Source organism: Ahaetulla prasina, chromosome 9 (assembly GCF_028640845.1).
Source record: "Ahaetulla prasina isolate Xishuangbanna chromosome 9, ASM2864084v1, whole genome shotgun sequence".
NCBI lineage: Eukaryota > Metazoa > Chordata > Lepidosauria > Squamata > Colubridae > Ahaetulla > Ahaetulla prasina.
Window position 1 is genome coordinate 5,348,458 of NC_080547.1, and position 24,777 is coordinate 5,373,234.

The 24,777-nt window shown below is 43.7% G+C and overlaps 2 protein-coding genes across 2 annotated transcripts in view; both read right to left on the reverse strand.

The window, feature by feature from the left end:
- PEBP4 (phosphatidylethanolamine binding protein 4) overlaps positions 1–24,777 on the reverse strand; it is a 342,691-nt gene that overhangs the window by 66,856 nt on the left and 251,058 nt on the right. The gene's annotated exons all lie outside the window — the stretch shown is intronic.
- LOC131203946 (uncharacterized) lies at positions 11,321–14,733 on the reverse strand. Its single transcript, XM_058194678.1, has 2 exons — positions 14,263–14,733; positions 11,321–11,796 (listed from the first exon to the last, which is right to left on the reverse strand). Exons 1-2 carry the CDS (start codon positions 14,687–14,689, stop codon positions 11,531–11,533), a joined length of 693 nt encoding a protein of 230 aa, XP_058050661.1. The 5' UTR covers positions 14,690–14,733; the 3' UTR covers positions 11,321–11,530.

A 24,777-nucleotide genomic window follows, 5' to 3' on the forward strand; every position in this document is an offset into this window, starting at 1 on the left:
TCCATTCCCACCCCACTCTGGGGCCAGCCAGAGGTGGTATTTGCCAGTTCTCCGAACTGCTCAAAATTTCCGCTACCAGTTCTCCAGAACCTGTCAGAACCTGCTGGATTTCACCCCTGTCTCCAACCTTGGCAACTTTAAGCCTGGCGGACTTCAACTCCCAGAATTCCCCAGCCGGCTGGCAGGGGAAGGTTGGAGACCCTTGATTTAAAGAGATGTTAGTGCATAGCATAAAGGAAGGCATTTGTTTGAGTTCAGCTCAGCTCAGCTCCTGGTGACTTCATAGGCAAAACTTTTTTGGCAGCAATAAGAAAGTGGTTCGGCACTATCATCTTATCTTCTCCTGGAATATTTTTGTCAACTTCCTTGTCTAGTCTGTTGTTCTGGGAATTCTAAAGGGTCTCCCATCCAAGTACTACATTGATCTGACTCAGCTCAACCTTTGATTGAGCCATGACTGCATGATGCAACCATGAATGCATGATGCAATTTACACTTGCTCATCTTTTCTTTATCGATAGACTCAGCTCAACCTTTGAAGGTAAGCTGAGGCCATCTGTAAAGAAAAGGATGAGCAAACATACGTTGCATCATGCTAATAACAACTGTGTCATGCCAAATCATTTCAAAACGAGTTAAGTGGCAGCTTCGGTTGCGACTGAATCATTCACTGTGTATTTGGAATTAATGGAATAGCTCATGTGCCCTTCTTTAAAAAGACCGACAAGGAAACTGTCTTAAAACAGAATCAGATAAATCAATCTAGGTCAATAGAGCAGGTTGATCTCAGGTGGGGATTCTTCTTGGTGGGGGAGGAGGAGGGGATAAAGGTATCGCTAACTCTTGTTTCTTTTATTTCAATTGAGTTTGTGACTAACATACTTATAATAGGTATATGTTCTCCAAGCAAAATTTATTTCATTTGATGACAGCTTGAATGAGTCATATCTACTTCTGTACTTTTTTGGTCTTATGGCAGTATCCGGGCATTTATCTGAGCATCCCTATCATGTACTTATTATTACAAATCCTTATTGTATTGTCAACTCCTTTAGCAATATATTCCTAAACCCACAAAGAGGTACAGTTCCTTCAATGATGTTTAATGTCTTGCTTTACCCTTAAAAGTGACGGGAGATGTCCCCAAATCCCACATAGCACTCAGCAAAAGTGGTAGCATTTAGACTTATATGCCGCTTCACAGTGCTTTACAGAACTCTCTAAGTGGTTTACAGTGTCAGCGTATTGTTCCCAATGATCTGGGTCCCCCTTTTATCAAACTTGGAAGGACGGAAGGTTGAGTCAACCTTGAGCCCATCGGGATCGAACTCCAGACGGTGGGCAACGTTAGTGTTGTGACTCCAGCCCCCGAAACTGGCCCCATGCCCGAAAGTGACTCCGAGAGTGAGGGGAAGGGCCGGTAAGGCTTATCTCGGGAGCACCGATTCCTTTGGCTCAGCTCCAGGAGCCAGAACCAGACCAGTCGGAGGACGTAATGAGGCTGTCATCCCCTGATTCCTTCCTTCCCCAGGCTACGCCTTCAGACCCAGCTGATAATAATCATCAAGCTTGGTTTGACCCGCGCTTCAGAAAATTAGAGTGGCGTCGTCATCAAAAGGAAGGGTGGGGCAGGAGCCCCACCCCACAGGATATATAAGGAGCTTTGGGACTTCTCTCACTCCATGGGAAGCAAAGTTTAGCTGATCCGTTTCAAAAAGAGCTGAAAGTCTTGCTACGTGAGTCATTTGTTGGAACTTTGGCAGGCAGCTGCGATTTCTCTGCCAGGACTGATAAGAGCCATGAATCCACTGGCTGAAGGCCAGCTCGTGGGTCTGAAGTGGGGAAGGAGACAGAACAGTTAGCCTGCAATACTGCATTCCCACCACTGCGCCACCTTGGCTTCTATTGTGCATATGTATCTATATGCTTGGATCGATGACATGTGCTCTTCTCAGATGAACTTGGCACCTAGGCTTTAATTTCCCCACATTAAAAGATGCTCTGGGTGTGTGCAGTAAGGTATGGTTCTTTTTCCGTGAAGGAACAAGGCTAGAGTAATCTCCTAAAAATTCACATATTTTCCTCTAGCAGTTACAATTAGAGGATGCAAAGTATGACAAATAGGCATAATCAATTCTGACATTGGTTTATGAAGCTCCTTTTTAAAAAATTTTTATTTTATTTTATAGACAAACAAACATACAATACAATACATAATAAATCATTCAGAGTCCTCCACTCCTCTGCTCACAACAAAATACCTTATGCCACCAGATTTGAAATTCTGGGTTTAGAAAATTTAGAACTACGCCACCTTCGGTATGACCTGAGCATAGCTCATAAAATCATCTGCTACAATGTCCTACCTGTCAATGACTACTTCAGCTTCAACAGCAACAATACACGAGCACACAATAGATACAAACTTAAAGTGAACCGCTCCAAACTCAATTGCAGAAAATATGACTTCAGTAACAGAGTGGTCAATGCCTAGAATGCACTACCTGACTCTGTGGTTTCATCCCAAAACCCCCAAAATTTTAATCTAAGACAGTCTACTGTTGACCTCACCCCATTCCTAAGAGGTCTGTAAGGGGCGTGCATAAGAGCACCAGCGTGCCTACCGTTCCTGTCCTAATGTTCCCTTTAATTGTATTCATTTTATGTATTCAATTCATGCTTATACTTATATATATTATCTTATATATATTATCTAATATGTACTCAACAAAATCAATCAATCAGTCAATCAATCAATCAATCATCTGAATACATCCTTTGTGTTTTTTTCTTGTTCCTCCAAAATTAATCATTTCATAATATCATCGTTTCATTTCTTGCTTTGCTATTAATACATTTATCAATCTTCTCTCTCCTCTTTCCTCTTCCCTTGTTTCATTACAACGTTACCCTATATATCTTCTCTAACCAATGGTAAAATTGTCCCCGTATCTTAAAGCAGGGATCACCAACCTTAGTAACATGAAGGCTTGTGGACTTCAACTCCCAGAGTTCCTTAGCCAGCTTTGCTGGCTGAGGAATGCTGTGAGTTGAAGTCCACAAACCTTAAAGTTATTAAGGTTGGAGACCCCTGTCTTAATGTATTCAGATTCCTCTCTCTTTAGTTTTGCCATTTGCTTTGGGTGGTTTCTTACTGTTCTTTTGATCTATAACTGTACGCTTAACCAATAAATAAGTAAACATCTGTTACTTTGCATCTTCAACCCTCAGAAAATAAAACTCCTGATAAATTTTTTGCCAATTTCTTAGGACAATAGTTATCTCTGGGGCCGTAACGATGTTTGCCATAAGCTTACATTAGCCATGTTGCCTTTATTAAGAATGTTAAGGGCTGAAGATGAAGATGTTACCAAACACCAGTTGAAGATGTTTTACAGATGGCACCTTCCACCTACAAGACTCGCAAAGATGTTCCCAAATAATAATTCAACATGTTGGAAATGCAAAAAAAACTCAGGGAACGTATTACCATCTATGGTGGACGTGTCCAGGGCCAAAAACATTCTGGGCTAATATTAAAAAATGGCTAGAAAAATTTTATTTTATTTATTTATTTATTTATTTGATTTTTATACCGCCCTTCTCCCGAAGGACTCAGGGCGGTGTACAGGCATAATAAAACCAACAATACAATATACAAATTTAAAATACGATTTAAAAAACTTATTTTAAATTAGCCCAATGATTAAAATTTACCATACTAAAAAACCCCGTTTAAAATTAATAAATTTAAACAATAAAATCCCATTTTAAGCCAGCCCCGCGCGGATAAAAAGATGAGTCTTGAGTTCGCGACGAAATGTCCGAAGGTCGGGTATTTGGCGTAAACCCGGGGGAAGCTCGTTCCAGAGTGTGGGAGCCCCCACAGAGAAGGCCCTTCCCCTGGGGGCCGCCAGCCGACATTGTTTGGCGGACGGCACCCTGAGAAGTCCCTCTCTATGGGAGCGTACGGGTCGGTGGGAGGCATGTGGTAACAGCAGGCGGTCCCGTAAGTACCCAGGTCCTAAGCCATGGAGCGATTTAAAGGTCATAACCAACACCTTAAAGTGCACCCGAAGGCCACAGGCAGCCAGTGCAGTCTGCGCGGGAGGCGGTGTTACATGGGAGCTGCGTAGCTCCCTCTATCACCAGCAGCTGCATTCTGGACTAACTGAAGCCTCCGAGCGCACTTCAAGGAGCCCATGTGAGAGCATTACAGTAATCCAAGCGAGAGGTAACGAGCGCATGAGTGACTGTGCATAAGGCATCCCGATCAAGGAAGGGGCGCAACTGCCGAACCAGGCGAACCTGGTGGAAGGCCCTCCTGGAGGCGGCCGTCAAATGGTCTTCAAACGACAGCCGATCATCCAGGAGGACACCCAAGTTGCGCACCCTATCCTTTGGGGCCAGTAACTCGCCTCCAACAGCCAGCCGCGGCTGCAGCTGACTGAATCGGGGTGCCGGCATCCACAGCCACTCCGTCTTGGAGGGATTAAGCTTGAGCCTGTTTCTCCCCATCCAGACCCGTACAGCTTCCAAACACTGGGACAGCACTTCGACAACTTCATTGGGGTGGTCCGGGTGGAAAAATACAGCTGGGTGTCGTCAGCGTACTGCTGGTATCTCACCCCGAAACCACTGATGATCTCACCCAACGGCTTCATGTAGATGTTGAACAGCAGGGGCGAGAGAATCGACCCCTGTGGGACCCCACAAGTGAGGCCCCTCGCGGTCGACCTCTGCCCCCCTGTCAACACCGTCTGCGACCAGTCAGAGAGATAGGAGGAGAACCACCGATATACGGTGCCTCCCACTCCCAATCCCCCCAACCGGCGCAGCAGGATACCATGATCGATGGTATCGAACGCCGCTGAGAGGTCTAATAGGACCAGGGCAGAGGAATATCCCCTGTCCCTGGCCCTCCAGAGATCATCCACCAATGCGACCAAAGCTGTCTCCGTGCTGTATCCGGGTCGGAAGCCGGACTGGAATGGGTCTAGATAGACATCTTCATCCAGGTGTTGGGGCAGCTGTCGCGCCACGGCACTCTCTACAACCTTCGCAACAAAGCGAAGGTTGGAGACTGGACGATAATTACCCAAAATAGCTGGGTCCAAAGAGGGCTTCTTAAGGAGGGGTCTCACCACCGCCTCTTTCAAGGCGGCAGGGAAAACCCCGTCCAACAAAGAAGCGTTGATAATCCTCTGGAGCCAGCCTCGTGTCACCGCCTGAGTGGCCAGTACCAGCCAGGAAGGACACGGGTCCAGTAAACATGTCGTGCCGTGAAGCCTCCCCAACAACCTGTCCACGTCCTCAGGAGCCACAGGGTCAAACTCATCCCAAATGTGCTCAACAAGACGTGCCTCCTCTCCCTCGCTTGGATCATCCCAAATTCGGTCCAGACCGTCCCTCAGCTGAGCGATTTTATCGTATAGATAACCACTAAACTCCTCGGCTCGTAACAGAACAACCAGTTGAAAGTAAACCGGTTGCGAAGTTTTTAGAATAGAATAGAATAGAATAGAATTTTTATTGGCCAAGTGTGATTGGACACACAAGGAATTTGTCTTGGTGCATATGCTCTCAGTGTACATAAAAGAAAAGATACCTTCTTCAAGGTACAACGCTTACAACACAATTGATGGTCAATATATCAATATAAATCATAAGGATTGCCAGCAACAAGTTATAGTCATACAGTCATAAGTGGAAAGAGATTGGTGATGGGAACTATGAAACGATTAATAGTAGTGCAGATTCAGTAAATAGTCTGACAGTGTTGAGGGAATTATTTGTTTAGCAGAGTGATGGCCTTCGGGAAAAACTGTTCTTGTGTCTAGTTGTTCTGGTGTGCAGTGCTCTATAGCGTCGTTTTGAGGGTAGGAGTTGAAACAGTTTATGTCCTAGATGTGAGGGATCTGTAAATATTTTCACAGCCCTCTTCTTGATTCGTGCAGTATACAGGTCCTCAATGGAAGGCAGGTCGGTAGCAATTATTTTTTCTAGGAATCTTTACGAGAACATACACCAAAGAAATAAAATATCTGATTTTGCACATTATAACAGCTGCACGAATAACATATGCAGACAATTGGAAAAAGGGAAAGATACCAACAGATGAAGAAGTGATAGGGAAAGTTTTAGACTTGTGCCGAAATGGACAAGTTAACAAAAGAAATTAAAGAGAAAGAAGAGACAGATTACTATATAATCTGGAATAAATGGTATGAATGGCTTGAGTCTAGAAATAAAGGGAAAAAAATAAAGGGGAGAAATTAGAATGTACAGGATGTATTAGAAATGTATGATATGTAAATAATAAATATATAAGAATCTAGAAAAGTAAAGCTATTAGTATTAGATAACTTAATGTAAATAAAGAAAAGGGGATAAGAAAGAAAATAAAATAACAGATGTGATTTGGGGGGAAAGGTATAAAAGAGAAAGAAGAGACAGATTACTATATAATCTGGAATAAATGGTATGAATGGCTTGAGTCTAGAAATAAAGGGAAAAAAATAAAGGGGAGAAATTAGAATGTACAGGATGTATTAGAAATGTATGATATGTAAATAATAAATATATAAGAATCTAGAAAAGTAAAGCTATTAGTATTAGATAACTTAATGTAAATAAAGAAAAGGGGATAAGAAAGAAAATAAAATAACAGATGTGATTTGGGGGGAAAGGTATAAAAGAGAAAGAAGACCACTAAGAAATGCTGTTTAGAAATAGGAAATACTTATATTATATGTTGTGTGTTTGTTAGATTCTGTATGACATTAAAACAATAAAAAAAAAAGAATGTTAAGGCAAAAACCTTTCATTTTTATCTGTGTGCAAACTATATTAAAAATGCAAGTTATTAACCATCTGATGTAAATAAGGTCACCCACTCTTTGTAAGTCTCAAGGAGTTGGAGATTACTGTCCTCCCCTCCCTCATAAGAAAACGAAAAGTATCATAGCTTCGATCCATTCACTACGGAAAGTAGATGCCCTCCTCCTATTTTGAGCAGCCATGGTCCTAGCAGCGGCGTCAAGCATTTCCTCATTCCACTTCAATTACTAACTGCAAACTGCCCGCCCACTACGGAGCATTCGAATCCCTCACTGCTGCCTCCTCTTGACCCTGCCTACCTCAAGGGTCAGCAGCATATTTCTGTGAGTGCAGCAAGAGATGATTTAATCTTTTCATCCACTTCTTCCCATTTATCAGGAGGAATAAATCATTTTTCTTTAACTGCCAAGTGCCGGACGGAACAGAGAAAGATGGAAGCTAAGCTTTCTGTCCGGAATTTGTCTCGTTTGAAAAAAACTTCCTGGCATTTGTTCCCAGCTTTAGGATGGGATGCGGAGATGCCCATTTTTATGAAGGTGCTCATAAACTTCTCAGAACAACAATAAACAGCACCCAGTTGTGGGATTCAACCAGCGGAACAACCGATTTGCTGAGTGCACGCCAAACATGTGCTCTGTGCATGCACAGTGCGTTCGAAAACAGCTCTAAATCTTACCTTCGACTGTAGCCCTGGTGAGTAAAATAGCTGAGGCGCTGCAATCCACTCTGCTGCGCCTATCAGCTGGGTTTCAAACAAAGAAAATATAGGTCGGTATAGCGCAGGGATGGGTGGGTGGGACCAGCTGATCGTCGGATAGAACCGGTTCGCTCTCAGCTGATATTCGGAGCTACCGGTTCGCCCGAACCGCTCCGAACCAGCTGAATTCCACCCCTGACAGCACCGATATATAGAGTTATATGTCAAAAGTAAATGATGAATCTTCTCTGATGGTAGAGAAGACTTCTGCTCCAGGACACCTTATGGATGCTGATGTGACTTAATGCTTCTAAAATGATGACTTTTGTCTTGTACAAACAAAAGATCAGTTGGTTAAAGGATCTTAACTATCCTGATGCAGCCTTGGAAAATTACTACAAAGCTATCTGTTGTGCCTCGTCCGCTTTCCCCGCAGCCGGGCCCATCTTATCTGCTTCTGAATGCTGAGGAATGTCCTAGCATGCCTCCCGGCCCCAGCCCTGGCTCCATGCCCAGACAGGCTGAAGAAGAAGAAGTGCCTCCAGCCCCCAGCCCCGGCTCCATGCCCAGGCAAACGGAGCAACTAGACCTTTCCCCCTCCCCCACAGCATGTGAGCCTGAGGAAGGTCAATTACCAACAGCTGCAGACTGGAGTGACCCTCGCTTCAGGAGAATTGATAGGCGGCGTCAACAGAAGGAAGGGAGGGGCAGGCCTGGATAAGTGCTGAGTCATGGAGCCACACCCCATGGCCTATATAAAGGATCTGCTTTCTGGCATTCTCTGAGTCAGGCAAAGTCTACCTTATCTTGCTGAAGTCACTTTCTGGTCTCCTGCCTGCCTTGAGAACTTTGCTAGGACTTTGGCAGAGCTGCAGAGGCACGCCTGATTCGGATTTCCCTGACCCGGCCATCAGTGGAGGAGTGGGACACGACACTATCACCTATTCAACCTAAAGGCCATCTTTCTTAGAATAACTTCAACAATAGTTCAATTGTTATAAAAAGCTTATAACAAGTGCTTATAAAAATGGTTCTTTTTATAAGCTTTAGTTATAAGCTTTTTATTCTATACTGTCATTCATATTTTCATAGGGGTTTTTTTTTGTCATTGCAGATGTTTTTCATATAAGAAAAGTAGAATATACAATTTTTACGCAATGAATTGTATTTAATAAATAAGTACAATTCTTTGGAAATACCTAACAGCCTCAATATCAGAATAATCCGATTCCTAATTACTTCTTGAGATAAGTATTTAAAGGATACTACTCTAACAAGATTTATATTCAAAGGACTTCTTTCAAGAGTGGTTGATGCATATAGTATCTTGAATTTTTTCCCCCATGAAGTATCATTAGAGTTGAATCCAGTGGAATCAGTCTTTGACGAAATATGTTGAGGGCTATACTGTTTGATTGTGTATTTCATGTTATCCACAATGCGCTGGAAGCGTCTGCATTTTAAAATTCTCTCTTATACAATCATAACCTTCTGAATGAAGTAGCCTAAGTCCTTTTAGGTTCCTCTGAATGCTTAAATGCTTGATAATTTTTGTTCTCTAAACCAAGTCCCCAAGGGAATTTAGAAGTATCGTTTAAAATACTAAATATTTGTTTTTAATTCTTTTTAAATTTGTTATTTATATCCTGTATTTTAATATGGCTGTAAGCCGCCCTGAGTCCTTCGGGAGAAGGGCAGTATAGAAATTAAATTATAAATAAAATAAAAAATAAAAAAAAGTAAAGGTTAAGGAATGATGGGAGAGGGAGAAGGAGAAGGAGGGAGGGAGGGAGGGAAAGAGAGAGACAGAGATGCAAAATAACTTCAAAAAATATTACAATTCATTTAACTGCTTTATTTCACCCATCTTTCAACGGCATGTGTCTATCTATCACTGTTATCAGCATGTTAAACTCTCCTCAAAAAGTGATACAATGGACTCTTCTACGAGCACAATTCTTTAAATTCTTTCAAAACAATAATCTATTCCTTTCCCAAAATGTGTCACATGCAGCACAGAAGAAAAGAAAACCATTATGACAGCAATGGAATTCAATTTTTTTTTTACTAACGGTTTTGTGGGCGTGGCTTGGTGGGCATGGCAGGGGAAGGATACTGCAAAATCCCCATACCCTCCCCACTCCTGGGGGAAGGATATTGCAAAATCTCCATTCCAACCCCACTCTGGAGCCAATCAGAGGTGGCATTTGCCGGTTCTCCGAACTACTCAAAATTTCCATTACCAGTTCTCCAGAACCTGTCAGAACCTGCTGAAAGTACCCCTGCATTATGATCTGACTGAAGCATATATATTCCTCAGAAAGGCTCTCAAACTTTTTAGAACATTTATTAGAACATTTATTTATTTATTTATTTATTTATTTATTTATTTATTTATTTATTTATTTAATTTATTTATTTATTTATTTATTTATTTATTTATTTAGTCACAACAGTATATATAAGCATAAGCATGAAAGTAACTATATAATATATAAGCATATATATAAACATAAGTATGTAATAACTATATTAATTTATTTATTAGAAGATTTGCAGATGGAATGTTTATATATTAAAAAAAATAAACTTTTTTATTAAAAAAAAAAGACGTAATAAACCTAAAACAAAAGCTGCAAGCCAGTGAAAGAAGGAAGGCCTATCTTAATAATTACAACCTCATTTTCTAGAACATTCCAGAATTAGAAAGAGGAAACTTCAAAAGAACAGCATTCAATTCAAATATAGCTTTAAATGTTTTTTTTTTTTTTACATTGCAGAAAGCAAACAAATGGAAAAACTCAAACCTAAATCAAAATCTTGCAATGTGTCAAATGGATGGAAAAGCATCTCAGTTAAGCCAGATGTGGTGTGGGACAATTCTCTGCCTGCCTGCTATGAAAAAAGCCCCATTGTGTTCACAACAGCTAAAAATAAAGAATTTCAGCCTGAGATTGCAGTTCTAGTAATTGAATTCAGGTCTGATCAGCAGAATGGTAAATTCTTTTATCTATTCATTTTTAACGGCGGTAAAGTATGAAGAATAGAGAAGGAAGAATCCTGCTGAATTTTTCAAAAGTCCAAAAACAATGCTAATAGTATCCTCACCTTCATATTAATTTAAGGGGTCTCTCTGTGATACCACAGACTCTTGCATGACTTATAGCTGCTTAACTATCATTGATGATAAATTAATATTAATACAATTGTTTATTAACCATAGGTTTCTACTAGTTTATATATCTCCCATCAATGTTCGGCAGTGGGCAATTCATAACTCTGTCTGTCTGACTGCCTGTCTATCTATCTCTGTCTATCTTTCTTTCTTTCTCTCTCTCTCTCTTTCACTGTCTGTCTGTCATAGACAGAGAGAGAAAGATAGATAGGTAGATAATCATCAAAATTATGACAAATCAAGGCGTGAACTATCTTGCTTTGCATGTAATAAGTCTATCTCATGTATTAGTTTCACGTTTTAAGTTGCATTATTGAAATAAATGAACTTTTGCACGATATTCTAATTTTTTGAGTTTCACATCTATCTATCTATCTATCTGTCTGTCTCTGTCTGTCTGTCTGTCTGTCTACCTACCTACCTACCTACCTATCATATCTACCTACCTACCTACCTACCTACCTACCTACTTATCTATCTATCTATCTATCTATCTATCTATCTATCTATCTATCTATCTATCTATCTATCTATCTATCTATCTATCTATCTATCTATCTATCACCTACCTACCTACCTACCTACCTACCTGTTAAGTTCGGGTATTGACGAGGCAGGAGACCAGGTTAGTGACAACAGCTCTTTAATATAGTGTGACCCAGCAAAACTCTGGAGAAAAACCTCTCCTTATATACACTTCAGCCTGAGGCTGCAACCAATCAGGAACGAGATATTTCCCGCCTAAAACTCCCGCCAAAACTTACAGTAATACATTACACTCCTTCCCTCCCAGAAGGCACTTTGCCAATATTTGCATATTACTTCTCTACGTAGTCCTGCAGGTACGTGGGGCGTCTCCTGACTCTCCCGGACCTGCGCAGTTCACTTTCTGGAGTTGAGTCGAGCTTGCCGGAGGGACTTTTCGTTCCTCTGAGCTCCTCCTCCCGGCCATCCGGCCCTGGATTATTCGCCGGCTCGGACCTGCTGTCCTCTCGAGGGGCCTGAGGGTGTCGCTGGACCTCGCCTGGCTCAGATAAGTCTCTGTTTGGTTCTATGCTTTCTGTTTGTTCTCGGTTCCAGTCAGCTGTGGGGTTAATTAAATCATAGTCAGGGCTCGTCTCGCCTAATTCTGCCTTATCGCTCAATCTGTTTCTTAATTGATCTATGTGGCGCCTCCAAACTCTGCCATCGTCTATTTCCACTAGATAAGATTTGGGGCCCGTTTGTCTATGACTATCCCCTCTTCCAGTTTGGGCCGTCGCTGTAATTATGTGCCCACACTGAGTCTCCTATGTTTAATTCCCGGAGTCTATCTGGTTTTGTTTTGAACCCGTCCTGCACGTAGTTGGTGTAGCCGGTCTAGCGGGCACCTTAGCTTCCGCCCATTAATAGCTCGGCTGGGCTGCGGCGGTGGCCACACAGGGGTCCTGTGTTGGACGGTTAGGAATCGTCGATTTGTGCCTGCCAGTCTCCGGGGCTGCCGTGATAGCGCTTCTTTCGCACTCCGAACAAAGCGTTCAGCAAGGCCGTTCGGCGCGGGTGGAGCAGCGCTGAGAGGCATGTCGGATGCCCTCTTCAGCCAGGTACCCTTCAAATAATGCTGCGGTGAACTGTGGGCGTTATCGGACACGAGGGTGTCCGGTAGCCCGTGCGTGGCGAATAGGTGTTTTAGTGCTGAAATGACGGCTCCAGCGGTTGTGGATTTCATTAGGATGATCTCCAGCCATTTGGAGAATGCATCCACCACAATTAGAAATGTTTGGCCGTGGAAGGGCGGCAAAATCAATGTGAATGCGGGACCAAGGGCCTTGGGGTTTCTCCACTCCAACACTGGGGCCGTGGGTGGTAGTGGTCTGGATTCCTGACATACCTGGCATCGGCCAACCCTGTCACTGATTTCCCTGTCCATTAGGGGCCACCAGACATAGCTCCTGGCTAGCCCTTCATCCTTACAATTCCTGGGTGACCCTCATGCAGTAGTTCCAGGACTTTTTCCTCAGCTTCTCTGGAACTACCACCCTATCCCCCAGAGCAGGCACCCCTTGCACAGACAATTCCCTCTTTTCTTTACAAATTCTCTAAAGCAGTCGCCCGGTATGCCATCCCTTGAACCCAACCGATTACAGTTCTTAAGACAACGTCGGTAGGAGGCCGAGCCACTTCCTGCGATGTGACTGGCCCAGAGTCCCAAGAGTCAATTAGTAGAACGGGGTGCCGGGTAGGGTCCTCGATTTCCCGGCAATGGGCATCTGCTCAGTCGTCCGCATGCCCCAGCTCTTTCCAGGTCGATGCTGTAGTTTGTAAGAGTAGGCGGCCAAAAATAGTCCATCTGGTCAGCCGGGTGATAGTGCCACTGGCGTTGGGCGGTCGCCAGCCAGTAACCCCAATAGCGGTCTGTGGTCAGTGATAATGTCAAAGTCTCTCCCAAAACGTATTCGTGAAATTTTTCACCCTGACACTATTGCGAGCCTCCCTATCTAGCTGGCTGTAATTCTCTCAGCCGGGGACATCGTTCGTGAATAGAACGCTATAGGGGCTTCAGTGCCGTTTGGGAGTCTGTGGCTAAGTACAGCTCCTACTCCATAGGGGGACGCATCACAAACCAATACTAACGGCAGCCTGTTATTGTATTGTATTAACAGGCTATCGCTTGATAGCAAACTTTTTACTGCCTCAAATGCCCTATTCTCTGACTTCCCCCACGACCAAACTGTGTTTTTTCCAAGCAATTTATGCAACGGTTCAGCAACGGTTGCCTTGTCTTTTAAAAACACGGCGTAAAAGTTTACCAGACCCAGGAAAGCCTGGAGTTCTGTCTTGTTTTTGGGTGCTGGGGCTCTCTTTATCGCCTTGACTTTGCTCTCAGTGGGGTGAATCCCTTTTTTGTCTATTCTATAACCCAGAAATTCAACAGATTCGACCCCTATCTGACACTTGCTTGCTTTAACTTTTAATCCTGCCGTCCTAAAAATGGCCAAAACTTTCCTTAATCGCTTCCCTAGTTCTCTTAAATCTTCCCCTGATACCAACACATCATCGAAATAGGGCACGACTCCCGGTAACCCTTGTAGGAGTCGCTCCATCAAATTTTGGAATAGCCCCGGGGCCACACTCACCCCAAACTGTAACCGGGTGCACTTAAAGGCACCCCGGTGCGTTACAATGGTCTGGGCTTCCGCTGTGCTAGCATCTACGGGTAGCTGTTGGTAAGCTTGTGCCAAGTCTAATTTGGCGAAAACTTGTCCGTGGCCTAGTGAGTGCAATAAGTGTTGCACTACTGGAACTGGGTAGGCGCTCTTTTGCAATGCTTTGTTCAAGGTAGCCTTGTAATCGGCACAAATTCTTATGGACCCGTCTGGTTTCATAGGGGTGACGATTGGCGTCTCCCATTTGGCATGGTCAACTGGCACTAGTATCCCCTGGCTGACTAATTTATCTAGCTCTTTGTCGATTTTAGGTTTGAGTGCAAAAGGAACCCTCCTTGCCTTTAGCCTAATGGGAGCTATTTGGGGGTCTAAACTGAAGGAGATAGGGGTCCCCTTATACTTGCCTAAACGGTCCTCGAATACGTCTGCGAATTCCTCCATTAGGGCGTTTTGCAGGTTGCATCCGCTCCGGTGGACGCCAGTCACCCCCATTCCCAACGCCCGGAACCAGTCTAGCCCCAGCAAACTTGGCAAGGTTCCCTCGACTAACGTGATGGGCAGGGTCTTTTCGTATGTTCCGTACTTGACCTCGACGGTCGTTGTCCCTCGAACAGGGATGCGGTTGCCCTGGTAATCCTGCACCCGGAGCCGTTGTTTCTGTAGCTTGCGCTTTGCGATGTGCGGCAAGGCTTTCACAAAAGTGTCCCAGGACATGATTGTGATGGCGGATCCTGTGTCTACTTCCAGCCGGCACGGTACGCCTTCAATTGTTGGGTTAGTGAAGATCTTTTCTTCGATGCGGGTAGCTGCGTGGTCTATGGTAACAGTCATTCGGTTTGACTTCGCGCTCTTTCTTTCCTGGCCAATCGCGGGTCGCCTTGCCGATCTCGCGCTCTGGTTGGCTGGTTTGAAATTTCGGGGGGAATGTGGGGTTTGCATCTCTGACTCAGAGCCGCTCTGATTGGCCGATTTGAATTTTCGGCGGGAAGGTTGGGGTGCTCGGCAGACTTGGGCCAGGTGCCCCTTTCTCTCACACCGCCGGCAAATGGCGTCCCTGAACTTACATCTTTGGCGCTGATGTCGCCCCCCGCAGCTTCCGCATTCCTCCGGGTCTTCCCTTGTCGATTTTCCGGTGTAGTGGACTTCTTCCTCCTCTTCGCTGGTTGACTCACGATAGGTTTCTTCGTGGTGGACTGTGCTCGGCTTTGCGCCCGCCATCGGCGTGAGTCGCTTTTGCAAGGTGTCTGCTGCATGGTTGGACATCTCATGGGCTCTGGCTTCGTCCAGAGCGTTTGCCAATGTCAGGTTGCTCTTGGCTAGCAACCGTCTCCTCAAACGGATGTCCCTGACCCCCCGTATAAGTTGTTCCAGCAGCTCTTCGTCCAGATCGCGGTACTCGCAATGCTTGGAGGCTTGTCTCAGGGCTGCCATGTAGTCGCTGATAGACTCGCCTTCTTGTTGCCTGCGCTCCCCAAACTCGTACCGTCGAACGTATTTGGACGGGGGCGGTGCAGTGATTCTTCAGGAGGGTCTGAAGGGTCTGCCACGACACGGAGTGTAGCGGTGTTGGCTCCGCCAGAGCTTCTGCGACGGCGATGACTGCGGACCCACAGTGGCTTATGAAGTAAGCCCGTTTGCGGTTGTCGGAGACTCCCTGTAACTCGTTTGCCTCCAGGAAACTTTCGAAACGGGTCATGTATATTCCCCATGTTTCCTGAGCAGGGTCAAACGGAGTGGGTGGCGTGTAGCCGGTCATCGCTGCATTCGCTATCACCTTGCTGGGTTTGATTCTCGTAGTGAGTTCAGCTCTGTTCTGGTGCTCTGCCTCAAAATCCCACCTTCGTCGCCAATGTTAAGTTCGGGTATTGACGAGGCAGGAGACCAGGTTAGTGACAACAGCTCTTTAATATAGTGTGACCCAGCAAAACTCTGGAGAAAAACCTCTCCTTATATACACTTCAGCCTGAGGCTGCAACCAATCAGGAACGAGATATTTCCCGCCTAAAACTCCCGCCAAAACTTACAGTAATACATTACACTACCTACCTACCTACCTACCTACCTACCTACCTATCTATCTATCTATTCTATCATTTATCTACCTACCTACCTACCTATCTACCTACCTACCTATCTACCTATAGGTACCTTGATGAACGTATCTTTTCTTTTATGTACACTGAGAGCATATGCACCAAGACAAATTCCTTGTGCGTCCAATCACACTTGGCCAATAAAATTCTATTCTATTCTATTCTATTCTATTCTATTCTATTCTATTCTATTCTAATCTATCTATCTATCTATCTATCTATCTATCTATCTATCTATCTATCATCATCTATCTATCTATCTATCTATCTATCTATCTATCTATCTATCTATCTATCCATCCATTCTATCATCTACCTATCTACCTACCTACTTATCTCTCTCTCTCTCTCTCTCTCTCTCTCTCTCTCCCCATCCACCCACCCATCCACCCATCGTCATATGAAAAAGCTTGGGGTGGGCTATTTAAGGCAGGGTCCATGAATAAAAGTCACCTTCCCCCCATTTCCCTGCAGGAAATCATTCCAGAAGAGCAGGACTGTTCTTGCTAGTGTCGCAAGGAAGGAGGGAAGAGGCAGTTAGCCAAAGGGAAGCTGACTTTCTCTAAGGCAATGATTCAGGATGAAGGAAAGTGGGCGTGGGAATTGACACAATCCTTGGCAGCAGCCCAGGACAAACAGTGACGGGTTGATTAGACTGAATGAAAACAGAGTTCATGTGTTATCTCTTCCCCCCTCCACCCCCACCCCCAAAAATCATGTAGCAATGGAAAACCAAGAGAATGAGTAATACATGATGCAGCCCAAAATGTAGCACAGCCCCTCATTTCATGCACAGCTAAATCTTGCTTGGTCTCCGTTCCATAATATAGTTATATTCCACATTGATGTGACTGCATTAAGTGTCTGGCGATACGGGTTGCAAAATAAGAGGGCATAATTCCGTTACCTGTCTAGGTTATGGTAGATTACTACCGGGAAAAAAATTGTACACATTTATCTGTAAATCATTACTTTTTCTTTTTGCTTGATCACTTCCTCACAACTCCCTGACCATGAATTTCTTTAACTATATTTAGAAGATTCATGACACAGCCTTTGTCTCACTGCCAGCCCACTGTGAAAACAGCCTGAATTTCTTCTTCTCAACTGTGCCAGATTGAAAGTAGATTTTCAACTTCTCTTGACACAACACTTGGTATAGATAAAAATTATGAAGCCTCATGCAAAATCTGGTAATTACATGATCAGGCGATGCCCTTGCTTCCTCCCATAACTAGGTACTAACCACCCCAGAGCCATCTGCCTGGGTAATGCCTTACCCAGTCTTAAATCACTCTTACCGAGTCTTAAAGCATTCTATATCTTACTATACTGGTCTTGCAGAATACTACTATAGTATAATAACAGTGTAATAATTATACAAAAGGGACGCGGTGGCTCAGTGGCTAAGATGCTGATCTTGTCGATCGAAAGGTCGGCAGTTCAGCGGTTCGAATCCCTAGCGCCGCGTAATGGGGTGAGCTCCCGTTACTTGTCCCAGCTTCTGCCAACCTAGCAGTTCGAAAGCACGTAAAAAATCAAGTAGAAAAATAGGGACCACCTTTGGTGGGAAGGGAAGAGCGTCCCGTGCGCCTTTGGCATTGAGTCATGCCGGCCACATGATCACAGGGACGTCTTGGGACAGCGCTGGCTCTTCGGCTTTGAAACAGAGATGAGCACTGCCCCCTAGAGTCGGGAACGACTAGCACTTTTGTGCGAGGAGAACTTTTACCTTTAATAATTATACAGTATAAAACAATACTTTATAGTTTTAATGTTTCATACTGGTGTTTTTATCAATTGCAGGTCACCGAGAGTTACCTCCAGGTGAGACAGGTGACCGTATAAGATGAATAAATAAATAAATAGTGTTATTGAAATGTGTTCAATGATTTCTCAAAAGACTATCGTGTTTCCCCGAAAATAAGCCCGGGTCTGATATTAATTTTTGCTCCAAAAAGATGCATTAAGGCTTATTTTCTGGTTAGGTCTTATTTTTGGGGGAAAAGGGTAGTAGGCCTGCCTGCCTACCTGCCTATCTATCTGGACTGCATGGCTGGTTCTGTCCCAGACAATTACATTCATGGATTTGGGATATTGGCAGATAAATTGAAATTGACAAGAGTTTTGCCAGTCTTTCCTTCTAGCCAGTGGTGAAATCCAATTTTTTTTTACTACTGGTTCTGTGGGAGTGGCTTGGTGGGCGTGGCAGGGAAAGGATACTGCAAAATCCCCATTCTCACCCCACTCCTGAGGGAAGGATACTGCAAAATCCCCATTCCCACCCCACTCCTGGGGGAAGGATATTCCAAAATCCCCATTCCCACCCCACTCTGGGGGCCAGCCGGAAGTGGTATTTGCCGGTTCTCCAAACTGTTCAAAATTTCCGCTACCGGTTCTCCGAACTACTCAAAATTTCCGCTACCGGTTCACCTGTCAGAACCTGCTGGATTTCACCCCTGCTTCTAGCCCGAGTGATGGGAACACTGGCAAACTGTTTACCGCTCTTTTTAAAGTCTAATAAACCTCTGTCCAAATATAGAGATGATTACAGGTTGCCAAGGTGGAGGACAAACTAGGATGTCGGGATCTCTTTCAATGAATCATGTGAGCTCTCTCCTACCTTATCTTGCAGGCCCATTGATGACTGTCAACCTCACTGACCTGTACTTGGACTATTTTTGGATGTAGGACTACTTTTCTTGCAGAAGACAAGAAGATTTGCGTTCAGAAATAACTCAAGCGAAGCTTGCTTTAGCACAAAGCATTTCTACGGCAGTGCAGCGAGCCACAAAGTCACGTGAGGTTGGAGAAACTATGCAAAACTACAGCTCCAAAACAATTACTGAAACGAAAGTATGCTTTAAGCCCAGGAAACAACAGAAAAACAGGGAAAAAAAGCATTAGAAAGGAAGTCTAATTTTTATTAGGAATCTTTACGAGAACATACACCAAAGAAATAAAATATCTGATTTTGCACATTATAACAGCTGCACGAATAACATATGCAGACAATTGGAAACAGGAAAAGATACCAACAGATGAAGAAGTGATAGGGAAAGTTTTAGACTTGTGCCAAAATGGACAAGTTAACAAAAGAAATTAAAGAGAAAGAAGAGACAGATTATTATATAATCTGGAATAAATGGTATGAATGGCCTGAGTCTAGAAATAAAGGGGAAAAAAATAAACGGGAGAAATTAGAATGCACAGAATGTATTAGAAATGTATAATATGTAAATAATAAATATGTAAGAATCTAGAAAAGTAAAGCTATTAGTATTAGATAATTTAATGTAAATAAAGAAAAGGGGATAAGAAAGAAAATAAAATAACAATTGTGATTTGGGGGGAAAGGTATAAAAGAGAAAGAAGACCACTAAGAAACACTGTTTAGAAATAGGAAATATTTATATGTTATGTGTTGTGTGTTTGTCAGATTGTGTGTCATATTAAAACAAATTCATTCTGGCAGTAAAGGAGGGAAGGGAAAACGAAAGCAAGCTTTCAAGATTCTGTTGCTATAACTTATATCACGGGAGGCGCATAAGTTATAACTTATATCACGGGGGTCTTTTTGTATGCGGGATGCTCCAGATGCCAGAGCTAGAGAGAATATGGATGTGCTTTTATTGATTTATGGAATAAAAGAATAGAATGGGCCTCTGATTATGGTCACTTTCTAGTACAATGGAACCGATTTAAACTGATATTGATATTGTTTCCTGATTGCTTAATTGTAGCCTATGACTATCATTAAGTGTTGTATCTTGATGAGGGTATCTTTTCTTTTGTATACACTGAGAGCTTATGCACCAAAGACAAATTCCTTGTGTGTCCAATCACACTTGGCCAATAAAAAAAAATTCTATTCTATTCTATTCTATTCTATTCTATTCTATTCTATTCTATTCTATTCTATTCTATTCTATTCTATGACTATCATTAAGTGTTAATGTCAGGGTTCCAAGGAACACCCTCAATGAAATAAAGCTCTGAGGCTTGACGTTCCTCAGAGTTCCAATTTATTAGAGATGTCATGTTGGCACAGCAGGGGAAAACCCGAAACTGAAAGTTTCCAGGTTTTCCACACCCAGTTGACAGTTCACAGCCCTGCCCCACACCCACAAGTTCATCACATTGTCCAATCAACTCTTCACACTCAATTGGATACAATCTTCAGGCAGTCTCCATCAGAGGCAGGCGAAAGTCCTTGAATACGGAACGTTGTTATGACTAACTTTCTATCGCTCTCACAACAACCCCCTCCCAACTTCCCCAGCTAAAATATGTGGCAGTTAAGAAGCAAAAAGAAAATTGTCTTCCAAAACTGACAGTTGTACCTTATGATTCTTGATGAACATATCTTTTCTTTTATGTACATTGAGAGCGTATGCACCAAGACAAATTCCTTGTGTGTCCAATCACACTTGGCCAACAAAAAATGCTATTCTACAATGGAACCTAGAACTCTCTTGTGTTTTTGGTTCTCTGAAGGATGAAGCTTGTCAGGAGATAACCAGAGCATAAATTATGTAAGCCCTGTCCTGAAAATAGTTGCACACAGAGTGATATGTAATTATGCCCAGCGTATGGCATGGAGACCAAAAAGGGTCGTTTTGCAGCTTCCGCCACATCATCAAGTAGCCATCCAAAGAAATATTTCAAGACGGTCAAAAAGGCCTTTTGTTCATATTCTCTGGAGAACCAGATATTGAAGCCTTCAGACCTGCTGTGACAAATCAGTGAGGCAATAGGAGGATGCAATTGCTTATCTTCACAACAAATTTGACTTCTACTTTTGACACAAATAATACTGAGTTGCTTAGTGCGCCATCTGGTTTAACTGCATGGGATCCCTTTCAGTTTATAAGGCCTGGGGATGTGGACAAGATGCTTGTAGCCATCAGGGCTTCCACAAGCTCGGTTGACCCTTTCCCAAGTTGCCTTGTTTCTTCTAACTGAAGCAGTGAACATATGTTGGAGGGGTGCTAGTGGACTTAAAAGGAACAGTAGCCCATCTGGTTGAAGAAAACTCTCTTTGGCTTCAGAGAAACTCACCAATTATTGTTCAAATATCCCTTTGCCATTTTTATCCGTTGTGCAATAGGGGCGTTTTGTGTACAGTTGCCATGGATGTTTGCTGATTATATAATAGAATAACAGAGTTGGAAGGGACCTTAGAGGTCTTCTAGTCCAACCCCCTGCTTAGGCAGGAAACCCTATGCCACTTCAGACAAATGGTTGTCCAACATCATCTTAAAAACTTCCAGTGTTGGAGCATTCACAACTTCTGGAGGCAAGTTGTTCCACTGATGAATTGTTCTTACTATCAAGAAATTTCTCCTTAGTTCTAGGTTGCTTCTCTCCTTGATTAGTTTCCACCCATTGCTTTTTGTCCTGCCCTCAGGTGCTTTGGAGAATATTTTCGCTCCCTCTTGTTATCTATCTATCTGTCTGTCTGTCTGTCTGTCGGTCTGTCTGTCTGTGTGTGTGTATGTGTGTGTGTATATGTATATGTATATCAGTGGTGAAATCCAATTTTTTTTACTACTGGTTCTATGGGCGTGGCTTGGTGGGCATGCTGTGGCTTGGTGGGTGTGGCTTGGTGGGTGTGGCAGGGGAAGGATACTGCAAAATTCCCATTCCCTCCCCACTCCGGGGGGGGAAGGATATTGCAAAATCTCCATTCCCACCCTATTCTGGGGCCAGCCAGAGGTGGTATTTGCCGGTTCTTTGAACTACTCAAAATTTCTGCTATCTATTTCACCCTTGGATTTCACCCTTGATGCAGAGGTGGGTTTCAGCAGGTTCTGACCAGTTCTGGAGAACCGGTAGCGGAAATTTTGAGTAGTTTGGAGAACCGGGTAGTAAAAATTCTGACTGGCCCCGTCCCCATGTATTCTCTGCCTCCAAGTCCCAGCTGAATGGGAGGAAATGGGGATTTTGCAGTAACCTTCCCCTGGAGTGGGATGGGAATGGGGATTTTGCAGTATCCTTCCCCTGCCATGCCCACCAAGCCACACCCACAGAACTCATAGTAAAAAATTTTTGAAACCCACCGCTGCCCTGATGTATATGTATATGATATTATTATCAGTTGGATTATATTCCCCTAAAACAAATAGGTATCTCATTTGTTTCTCTCACAGCGACTGAAGACTTTGACATGTTATCAGCTTTAAAAACCAACTATAATGATCCATTGACAGGAACAGCCTGGATATTACTGTCCAGGAACTGACAGCTTCCTACTTTTCTTTTCCTTCTGTTCAATTGTGTCTGAATCTTGAAGACTGCCTGGATAATTTTCCCTGCAGTTTTCTTGGCAAGGTATTTTAGAAGTGGGGTTTGCCATCGCTACTTTTCTAGGGCTGAGAGAAAGTGACTGGTTTTGTACCCAAGGTGGAACTAGAACTCACGAGTCTCCCAGTTTCTACCTTGATGCCTAGACCAGGGGTCGGCAACCTTAAACCCTCAAAGAGCCACAAAAATCCTAACCGGAAGCCCCCCGTTTAATTCTGGAGCTGACCGGAAGTCCAGTTCCTCCACCAGAGTCTCCTCCTAGTGCGGTGTCCTTTTTCCTCTACCTGTCCTAACTGAAAGCCCTATCAATTGTGGAGCCGACCGGAAAACCCGCCCCTTGCCATAGAGTCTCCTCTTGGCACACCATGCTCCCCCCACCCCCCCAGAAGCTCCTCTCAAAATTGTGGCGCTGACCAGCAACAGGGAGCCACAGCAGAGGGCTGAATGAGCCACAGGCGGCTCCAGAGCTGCGGGTTGCTGACTCCTAGCCTAGACCAAACTGGCTTTCCAAACTTCCTCTTTAAGATTACCGAATTCTATTCTTATACTCGGGCTGGAAACTGAAATTCTTGCAACATATGTAATCAGGTTGCTGAGTGGACTATCTAGGTCAGTGGTTCTCAACCTTTATAGTGCTGCGACCCCTTTAATACAATTCCCCACGATGTGGCGACCCCAACCGTAAAATTATTTTCGTTTTGAATTTATCGCGCCTGAAGCCGTATTGGCTAGCGATCTGAACTGCTTGCGATTGCCTTGAGGACGGAGGCATTAAAGCGGAGACTCCTCCCCTATTAAGTTTATCGCGCCTGAAGCCAGATTAGGCTAGCGATTGGGAGTGATTGCAGCTGGCTTGAGAGGGAGACATCAGAGCAAAGATTTCTCTTTTTTAATTCATCGCGCCTGAAGCCGAATTCGGCTAGCGATTTGAAGAGCCTGCAGCTGGCTTGTGGAGTCAACCATTGGAGCGCGATTCTTCGACTCGCAAGTATACTTCCCATATTTCCGATGGTCTTAGGCGACCCCTGGCAAATCGTCATTCGACCCCCAACGGGGTTCCGACCCACAGGTTGAGAACCGCTGATCTAGGTTCTATGATGGCATCTACATTTGGGAAAGTGTTTTCCTCTAAAATTTTGTTGTGGAACACTCCATCTATACCTTTTTGATGGGAACATTCAATGGGGTATTTTTTCTTTCTGCTTTTGTTCCCTTTCTGTCTCCCCACCTGTTTGCTATGTACGTTAACATTTTCAGTTCATTTGTTTTGTTTGTTTTATTTTGCAGGTTATATTTTGCAAAGTGATTTTGATAGGAGGTGATATAAAATATATTTCATGGGTTTTATTATTGTTATGGTTATAACGAGGTCGGGAATTATGAATCATTCTATGGGGCACATTACCTTACATGGAATAGCACCTCAAGGGTTGTCCCATAAAGTTAACTATGGTGACAGAAAATGATAACAAGATAGACAGTTATGCAGATAAGTGTAAAAACTGTTACCTGCGCATTGTATTTGCATTTTGTTTTGTCTTGTTTCCAAGGAATGAGAGTGCATTCACAAACTCTTGTCCCTTAACTATGCAATTAACATGTCCCAAATCTAGCTAACATTCATATTTATTTTATAAACTTGTGTGTTGTCCACTCCCATGATTCTGGAAGGCTTATACATTTCCAAAAACAATATAATAATTCTAACAAAGCTAGAAAAACTGCCATGGTAAAAATTAATGACAAAGGTATGTTTAAGGCAGGGGTCTCCAACCTTGGCAACCTTAAGACTTGTGGACTTCAACTCCAGAGGAATTTTGAGAGTTTAAGTTCACAAGTCTTAAAGTGACCAAGGTTGAAGACCTCTGGACTAGATGACCTCCAGGTCCCTTCCAGCCCTGGATTATCCTCTGAAGCTGCATCTAGTGCCAAGAGAAATCATCAAAACCATCAAAAAGCAAAAGTTAGAATATTTTGGACATGTGATGCGACACCCAGAAAAATAAGGCATCTTTCACTTAACGCTCGAGGGAAAGACTGAAGGCAAACGAGGTCTAGGCAGAAGTAGAACATCATGGCTTCAAAACCTAAGGGACCGGTTTGAACAAAATTCAGCAGCACTTTTTCATGCAGCTGTTGACCAAAATAGGATTGCCAACATGATCAACAACGTCTGATGATGGATATGGCAGGAGGAGGAGGAGGAGGAGGAGGAGGAGGAGGAGGAGGAGGAGGAGGAGGAGGAGGAGGAGGAGGAAAAGGAGAAGAAGAAGAGGAGGAAAGGAGGAGGAGGAGGAGAAGGAAAAGGAGAAGAAGAAGAAGAGGAGGAGGAGAAGAAGAAGAGGAGGAGGAGGAGGAGGAAAAGGAGAAGAAGAAGAAGAGGAGGAGGAGGAGGAGGAGAAGGAAAAGGAGAAGAAGAAGAAGAGGAGGAGGAGGAAGAGGAGGAGGAGGAGAAGGAGAAGGAGAAGGAGAAGGAGGAGGAGAGGAGGGAGGAGGAGGAGAAGAGGAGGAGAGGAGGAA